This window comes from Eleutherodactylus coqui, chromosome 1 (genome assembly GCF_035609145.1).
Source record: "Eleutherodactylus coqui strain aEleCoq1 chromosome 1, aEleCoq1.hap1, whole genome shotgun sequence".
NCBI classification, from domain to species: domain Eukaryota; kingdom Metazoa; phylum Chordata; class Amphibia; order Anura; family Eleutherodactylidae; genus Eleutherodactylus; species Eleutherodactylus coqui.
Window position 1 is genome coordinate 32,776,319 of NC_089837.1, and position 9,670 is coordinate 32,785,988.

General features: G+C 45.2%; 1 protein-coding gene across 1 annotated transcript in view; it reads right to left on the bottom strand.

Moving 5' to 3' along the window:
• The window catches only part of LOC136611592 (L-gulonolactone oxidase-like), an 85,862-nt gene extending 83,328 nt beyond the window's left edge, over positions 1-2,534 (bottom strand). Inside the window, exon 1 of the mRNA XM_066591348.1 lies at positions 2,505-2,534. Coding sequence (XP_066447445.1) covers positions 2,505-2,534 — 30 coding nt within the window. The remainder of the gene's footprint in view (positions 1-2,504) is intronic.
• Positions 2,535-9,670: the final 7,136 nt, after the last annotated feature.

Sequence of the window (9,670 nt, forward strand, 5' to 3'; positions counted from 1 at the left end):
CTTCAGTCTGGGTGTAGCGAAGATGGAAGAGGCAGAGCGAATGCCATATGTGTGCCCTGGGCCCAATCTACTCAGGCCTCCATGCTAAAGACTAGGAGAACTGCAAGTATGTGAGAGCCCACTGCGCAGTGCGGAGTGCCTATCCTAGAGCGTGAGTGTGTAACGGTAGAGAGATGGAGAGAGCGAGAAGAAGAGTGGCAGGGACCAGAACCCCACAGATAACTTGGTGGACTCATCTGTCATCCCGTGATTCCTCCCTGTCACACCCGGAACCCTCCTACACCAGTGTCCTGATGGTGGTTGTAAATTGTTTTGGACTGCTGCTCAAGTTATTCTTTAAGTAAACGGGCTTTACTGACCATTCCCAGCTCAGCCTTGAAAAGTCATCTCTGTGTGTGTGGACACTTTAATACACCTACTGAATTCACCGCAGAGGATGGAACGGTGGCGTCACTCGTGACAAAGACTGAAGGTAAACCACAATTGGGTTACCCCATTTCATAGCCTGCCCTCGGTTCCTTGGATGGGTCCCCTTGCTACCCTCAGGGTTGGAGATGGTAGAGTCCCCTGACAAAGCCCAAACTCTACCCCGCTTTCTCCTAGGCTGAAGGGCCACTCCTCGGACGCTGCGCCGACTCCCGCTGCAGGATGACGCAGACTCACTTCTGAGCCTGCTCTATCCACAGGAGGTAAGTTTATGTCCTCTCGCATTAACTACCTCCAACCAGGGCATAAACTTATGTCCTGTGGTATTAAGAGGTTAAACATATCCAACCTTATATGTCACAAGGGAAGTCAACAAACACAGAAGACACACAGCATCAGGGTTCAACTATCCCACCTCATAACCTCCTCATCTACTGACATCTTATGGGGCTGCAACAGTCCTCATGAAGTCCAGGAAAAGATAACCAGATGAACTAATGTCACTAATCTTATGACCGAACAGAGGAGCTCAGAAGGCAATGAGGGTGAACATGGCCATGTGTGCAGGTATAGCACAAGCTCTGGACTGCACGTATGGTAAAAAACACCGCCTCCCTACTCCAGGAGCCTTACGTAACATCCCCAAAAAATGACCCTGGAAGCACTGATGGTAAAGGGGGTGGCCACTCCTTTATGTAGAACATTCTAATTTTGAACACCAAACATTTAAATATCTATCAAATCGGAAAAACCACGGCCCTAAAGGGGAAGAAAAACCAGGACATTGATGCTTTCCTTCCTGAGATGCGAAAAACCCACATATAGGGATATCGAACCGTTTTCAGGGCAGGAGACCAACCGCTAAGTAGGAAGCCAATGAGGATCAATAGGATCTCCAACCATCCCCACCTTAAACCTTCAAAGGTCTTTCCACTCCATCCTGTAAATTGGATAAGAAAATGTCTAATTCGATGGGGTGCAAATGAACTCCATCAGCCATGAGGAGGTCCCCATTATCCCCTCATAGCACACAATGGTGAGGAGACATGCCCCCCAAGGATCTGGCGAACCTGGAGATAGAAAGTTTAATAGTCTACGAGAACATTCTAGTGCCGCAGGGTCCCAGGCTCCAAGCCAGCACTTTCTGGCTACGACCTCCAACCATACTAAAAGGCATTCAGGTAGCAACTGTTTGATCTGTTCTCAATCAGCCTTTATGAGTGCCAACAACACCGACAGTTTGGTTTGACCCAGGTCATTACCCCTGACATGGAAAGTCAACACCACAAGGGCCTAAAAACTTTGCTGACTGAGGTAACCTGTGCCAGCAACTGGACCCACCGTAAACCCCTCACACCGTGCCAATGCATCTCCACAGAGAACAACCCCAAATTGGTTCCAATAAGGCGACATTCTGCTTTTCTAGCTGCTCAATAAATGAAAGAGCGCCTGAATATCCAAAACAAAAGAGCACACAACACTAGGGACTTTTATACATTAATTGGGGTAGTTCCCCTTTAAGAGCACCTTGCAGACTGTCCGCAGTGTAATTACATTAAGAGACCGGCTCAGTCATATTAAAGCTCCACTTCCAATATTCCCATGACAGATCCAAAGATTAACTAGCGATGCAGAATGACTCTGCCAATCACTGACCGCTGTAAAATCAATGACTGGATACATATTTACGACTCCGGATAACTAATGGGGGGCGCTCTCCAACCTTTCTGCAGAAGAACTAATAATTCAGTGGTCCATTCCAGCCGTAAACCCGGAGTATGACAGGAAATATATTAAACTAATTTGACACCAGATGTTTACTCCCAGAGAACTGCTGACCGTCCTGTAAGATGCAGCAATGAATTGTACTTGTGGAACAGGAGTGATCTGTTATATGCTACGCTTCAAAGACTTCATTGATGCTACGGCAGCATCTGAGGAGCGGACCCACAGCTGAGAAGACAGCGGGGTAGAGAAAGGCCTTGTCACGGGGCTCTACCATCTCCTCTCCTGGGAGTAGCTCGGGACCCATCCACGTTCCCGTGGGGGAGATGACAGAGGTAGTAACCGGGGGTTACCTTAAGTCCAATTGTCACTCGTGACACCATCGTTCCGTCTTCTGTTGCGGATCTCCCAGATGTAATAAAGTAGTCCACACACAGGGTAACTTTCTGAACAAGAACCGGGAACGGTCGGTTCCGCTCGCATACTGGAATCCAATGCATCAGATTAGATGGGCGTATTCTCGCGGTTTAAAAGTGCCCAGCTGGCCAATATAGCACCGGGCACTTGTACCCGGGCAAAAAAAGATAGTCCTGGAACTATCTTTCTGTCCGGAATACGTCGTTCGCTGCATAGACTCCTATGGGAATCCCTCCCCCTTCTCTCCTTCTCTCTACTCCTTGCTGGCTGTTTGCAATGGGAGGGAGCGGGTGGGGGCAGAGATAGTTCCCAAGTACAATGTTGTTGATATTGTTGTTAGCTGTTGAGTTGTTCACGACCATCAGTGACCCTAAGGCCTCCTTCCCACGAACGGATTTACGCCGCGTAAATCCGCGGCAAAAATCCGCTGCGTTGCCCCCTGCTATTAGGTTCTATTGAACCTAATAGCACAATGCACACGATGCGTAATTCCACCGCGGAATTACGCACCGTGAAATCTCCCGTTCTCACCCGCAGCATGTTCTATTTGCCGCGGGTGTACGCGCTGACGGCTTCCATTGCAGTCAATGGAAGCCGTCGGTTCACGCTATCTCCCGCTGTAACCAGCGGAAGATAGCGTGAAAAAACGCTTCCCCGCCTACCGCCGCTTGTCATATGACGCGGCCGGCGCGTCATATGACGCGGCCGGCGCGTCACGTGACACGGCCGGCCGCGTCATGTGACGCGGTGGGCGTGTCACATGACGCGACGGCGGTGGGCGGGGAAGCGTCTTCACGCTATCTTCCGCTGGTAAGTATGGGGTCTCTGGGGGGCGCCGTGACGGGCTTCACTGCGGAATATTACGCGGCGGAGCCCGTCACGCTCGTGGGAAGGAGGCCTAAAGGCTTCCTCCATGTTTTTTCGATTTTGGATTTTTGTACAATAAGAAAACCTTTTGTTTTGGATTTTTTTAGACATTATTAAAAGTTCCATAACTTTCTTATTTTCCATGGACGGAGCTCTGGGAGGCCTTGCTTTTTGTGTGACAGGCTGCAGATTTTATTGGTACCATTATGGGGTACATGTGGCTTTTTTGATCACTTTAATTTCATCTTTTTGGGAGATAAAATAAACATTTGCTTCTTCTCTTTTGTAGGGTTATTAATGGCTTTTACTGCGCGGGATAAATATATATATATATATATATATATATATATATGTATATATATATATGTATATATAACACACACAGGCAAAAGTAAGCAAAAATAATTTTGTTTCTTGTTTAGCTTTTTTTTTTTTTTTTTGTTTATTTTTACACTTTTTGTTTTTTTGCTTTATGTCCCAGTAGGTGACTTGAAGCTCTGATCACTATGATATAATGCATTTTCAGTGCCGTCAACACGTAAATTTATGTCCTATAGTGTGAAGGGGTTAAAGAGGTTTCCCTTTTTTTAAAGTTCTCCTCATTTTCAGTTGTTATTTTATTGATGTGCAAAAAAACACTTTTCTGGATAATTTATGTTGTTGATAATCCAGAAAATCAGTTGATTTGAGGGGTTGAATACTTTTGCAAAGCACTACAAATATGTATAATATACAATGCAGGGAAAAGATGCTACATGTGTTATGTTTAATAATATGAGGGGTGGAGCAGAACACAAGGATCCTCTCCCTGTGAGTCGTTCCGCCTAATCAGGTCCTGCAGTAGACATAATATAGTGTAGAACTTCTGTCTAGAGTGTTGCTGTAATGAATATACAATGTACCACATCCTAAAGAAGCCTTAGTCTAGTGACTGAGAAACATTTGAGGTGCAGCAGGCACCAGGTACAAATAAAGAGAGCTGCACCACAGCAGAGTAGAATGACGCAGCTGCAGGAGAGAGCAGCGGCCCAGCAGAGAATGGTAAAAGAGCAGCTGGAACAGCAGAGGCCATTTCTGCATGCAGGGGAGCTGGCAGCCAAAGAGTCTGTAGGACTAGAGAACCAAGGGGGCCCTGATGACCCTAGGGGCCAAAAATGGAGGACCTGCCAAATCACTGGGACGAAGACCCTTCCTGCTATAACCTAGAGGCAGAGGTGCACCGGATGCTGTCAAAGGTAATAGACATGTTTTGCAAATCCCTGCTGGGGGTCGGACCTATGGGGATTGCATTATAAATCAATATCCCGGGTGTCTCAAAAATATGGAAACGCCCATATAAAATAAAAATAGTTGGGCAGACGGTAATGCAGTTTTGCATACAAGCTGTGGGAGAAAGAGGAAACCTATTAGGCCATGTCACCAATGCGACGGCCATTTTTAATGCCCCCCTCTTGGATTTAACTAAAATTTTTTGCAATAGGAAAGTAGGTGTGTGATGTATCAAACTAGCAGAGAATTTCATCAAAAAAACAATGGCGTCCTTCTTTTTAACATAACTTTATTCGTTCTCGTGTTAGCACAGTGATTTCTATTCATTACAGTCATTGTGAATGATTCGCGATAGCTCAAACAGAACATGTAGAGATCGTCCTTATGTCAGGTGAAGGAAGCACACGCGTCATCACCGCAGATTTTAATCAATGTCACCCACCAGACCTCCCATTACCCAGAGTGCAGCGGCCAGACGTGTTTCCAAATTACAAGGCAGGAACATTCTACTGACTTAGAATAGCCGATTTTCGTTTCAACGGGCGAGTGACGTCACCGCTAACTCGTTCGCACTCGTTCAGCCTGTTTAGATCATCGTTGGCTTCTCTTCAGTGTCTCACATTCCTATGGAGCGTGGAAACGTAATGATGAGTGAAAGAGCCAACCATGGTTTACATGTCGGCTGAAACTGAATGACGAATGAAAAGTGTGGGGTTCCTGCTGGTCATGTGGTCGCTGGCTGGCATTTACACCGAATGATCATTCACTTTTGCTCGTATGAAAGATGTTTTTTGCACGTTAATCACTTCGTCTGAACGCAGCATCATGTAGACTACAGGGTCGTCCTCTGACTAGTGTAACTGGTACAGTGTAAGCGCTTACGCAGATGGGCGCAGGCGCTAATACACTCACCGCTGCAGAGCATATTAGCGCATGAAGCAGGTTTTTTTTTGACTATTCCTGCTCCACGAGAACATCGGTCCTGCCCCATATTTTCTCACACGGGAATCAATTGTTTCGTTTGGTCCCGTTCCATTGCCGTGATTTTCACGGTTGCAAAATGGGACAAAAGTACGCCCATGTGTTCGAGCCCTGAGGGGGGTTTCACGTCTGCGTTCTTCGGTTGGAGGTTCCGTCACAGATCCATCTGCAAATACTGGAAGAAAAAGTGCGGCATGCAGATCTTTATCTTCTGTCCCAAAACTGGGCAGCTGGGCGGACCCCATTATAGCCAACGGGGTCCACCCGGCACTGTTAGGTTCTGTCCAGAGACAGAACCATTCGGCTGTTATTCCCCTTTTCTTCTCCCTGAACGGAGAAGGAACACTGACTTCCCAGCACAGAGACCACCTTTATAAAGGTTAACCCATTGACGGATGTAAAATACACAGGTCCTACTGAACGGTATACAGAAACGGGACCTTACTGATGATATACTTCGTATTTATAATTCTATTCACTAATGAGCAAGGAAAGGCGAAGCTGAGCGCCTAACAGTGAGAACAATCAGCTGCCCAGTATACAATACCGGGGGTGTAGTGCACCCCATCATTAGGAAAAAACTATTTATATGGCACTGATAGGCAGCCTGCCTGTATTCTGCTTGTGCAGAAAGCATCAAGGTAGCAGCATACCAATATCAGAACAGATCAGTGAAAAAATACAGCACCAGAAACAAGCTCATAACATAAATACAGCACCAGAACCAAGCTCATAACATAAATACAGCACCAGAACCAAGCTAATATAAATTCAGCCTTAGAACCATGTTTAGTACCTACATGAAGCACCAGAACCAACCTCATAACATGCATATTACCAGAACCAACCATTAGTACATACAGTAGATACAACAACAAAACTAAACTCCGTACATAAATACAGTACCAGAACAAAGCTCATAACATAAATACAGCACCAGAACCAAGCTAATATAAATTCAGCCTTAGAACCGTGTTTAGTACCCACATAAAGCACCAGAACCAACCTCATAACATACATATTACCAGAACCAACCGTTAGTACATAGATACAACAACAAAACTAAACTCCGTACATAAATACAGTACCAGAACAAAGATCATAACACAAGTTCACAAACAGAACCAAGCTAATATAAATTCAGCCTTAGAACCATGTTTAGTACCTACATGAAGCACCAGAACCAACCTCATAACATGCATATTACCAGAACCAACCATTAGTACATACAGTAGATACAACAACAAAACTAAACTCTGTACATAAATACAGCACCAGAAACAAGCTCAGAACATAAATACAGCACCAGAACCAAGCTAATATAAATTCAGCCTTAGAACCATGTTTAGTACCTACATAAAGCACCAGAACCAACCTCATGACATACATATTACCAGAACCAACCGTTAGTACATAGATACAACAACAAAACTAAACTCCGTACATAAATACAGTAGCAGAACAAAGATCATAACACAAGTTCACAAACAGAACCGAGCTCAGTACATAAAGCAGCAGAACCCAGCTCATAATATAAATACAGCACGAACCAACATCAATACACAGATACAGTACCAGTACCAAACTCATAACATAGATATATTAACAGAACAAAGCACAGTATATAAATACAGCACCAGAACCAAACTCAACACGTAATTACAGTAGCAGAACTAAGTAATTGTGTTGTTAGGGAGCCGATGGGATGACATTGGTGCCTCGGAACATCGGAATGGAAGAGACAGAGCCAGGAGGATGGGGACTCGTAGTTCCATAAGACGCTGACGCACAAAGACCATCGTCTGGTTGGATGGACCTAAGGGAGGTGATCACCCCCTGATTACATCCATCTGGTACCCCCTACAAACTGGTGGCCAGCGCCCTTTGCAACCACATGGATCTCACGTGGCAAAGACTGGCCATAAAAATACCCGAAGTAGGGCACTGGCCAGTATACAAAGTAGGGAGCATCTCAGAGACTGATATACAGAGCACTGAGGAATGCTGGGAAAAATAAATGTTGAATATTTTTTCAAAAACGTTGCCTTGTTTTGCCCAGTGATTGATCCTCTATTCACATTAAAAGCCTAATTTCACAGTTTTGCTGATTTCCGGTTAAGTTTCTGTTCACATCTGACGCCGATGCAGCACAGCATGCCAGAAGCGAGGCAGACCCCATTGCAGTCTATAGGGACGGCTTGGCACCTCTCAGGTCCAGCATATGCCTAAGGCCTTAGACAGATGAGTGTGATACGCAATACGCTCTTTCCGGTGCAACTTTTTGGGATAGTGAACGAGTATTTAATCGCTCATTCCTGCGCAAATACGTATTTGCACAAGCACCGCTTGTACATTAGAGTCAATGGGAATGGCGTAAATAGGCAGCAAATATATTTATGCATAAAGGCAAAAGAAATTTGTGAGACCTTCTTGTGTTTTTTTTATTTTGCACAAGTAAAAAACACAATTGCGCATGCAAAAAAACTCGCAATAATGTCCAAATATGCAGCAAATGCGCAAAATGCCAGTGAAAACACTACGTATTTCACAGATTGAAATTGAATCCCCCTGTGAGAATGAGCCCTAGGGGCTAATGCCCATAAAAGGATTTTCACCGTGGTTCCCGCGGCGTAAATCCACGGCGGAATTCCGCTGCTGTTAGGTTCTATTGAACCTCATAGCTCGATGCTCACATGCGTGGCATGTTCTAATTCACCACGGTTTTCCACTGCAGGAGGTCTCCATGTGGTGCAGATGTTGGCCACCCTTCCCTGAAGTGCATTGTAGCTATGAGAAGTCTCCAAGTAAGAGTACTCGGAGTTTTCCCAGACTGGTGGCTCATGATTGACCACTTTAACGGTGAGGACACCTTCTTACACAAGATCCATGGAGGTCCCAGCAGTTGGACCACCATCAAGCAGCCTTCTGCGGTTTTACTCCAGTTCGATATTGTCACTTACCATTGTTGCCCCAAAAGCCCTTGAGATGATCTGTCCTGGTTCTCTAGACTCTAGTGATGGGACTGATGGTAAGAGAACGTGTCCTTCTTCTCAGGGGTATTTTATCAGGTAGCATCAGGATGTTGACTAAGCAAATGCCTCGTAACGCTTCAAAGAACCCGAGTTACAGATTCATGATGCATCTCCAGAGCGGGGTAATGTGTAACTGTCTGGAAACCACTGGCCCCCATCTACAGGGATTCCCCGCACCGCCTCCATCTTTCATTAAAATGGCTTTTTAATGATGGTGGGTTCTTTGATAGATATCCAGACTGTCTATCCGAGAGGGTAAAATATTGTGTCGTGTCAAAGTCTCTGATTAGATGTTACAAGTCGAGATGCTTGGAGCTCTCGGGACCGGGGATTTGGGATATTAAATGTAGATTAAAGGAACATTTATCCGAAGACAGATCCTGGTTATCTCGCTGGTAATGTTCTTCTTTGTGTATCTATATAACATCTATCTATCGATGACAGTCATCACTGCAGAGGGATTTGGAGATGTAGCAAGTTCAGGCAAAGACGAGGGAGGTAAATGCTGCATCACTAACAACTACAAGGTCAGACACTTGGCACTGGAGAAGAGATGTCGGCACTAACAGGGGTGTTACCATCAGTGCTGTGATTTCTGGGGCCCGAGAGACTCTTGGTCCACGACCATTAGGTCCAGCTAAGTAACTGTGGGCACATTGTGTTTCTTACGTAGGGCATTGTGCCTGGTGCATTGTATGTTGATGACTAGAGTTCCTGGGGCAAATGAGTGACCAGCATGAGGGTATCCAGTGCCGGTCTTAGGCTAGAGGGTACCCTATGCAAAACTATTTACCATCCCCTGTTGTAATGTGGAAAATATATATATATACGGACAGGACACGCACGCACAAATTGTTTCACATTTTTATTTTTTAAAATATATTTTTGTCTGAAACTTTAAAAATAGCTATAGGTAGTTAAACTATGCACTGTGACAAATGTATCTGTGTCAT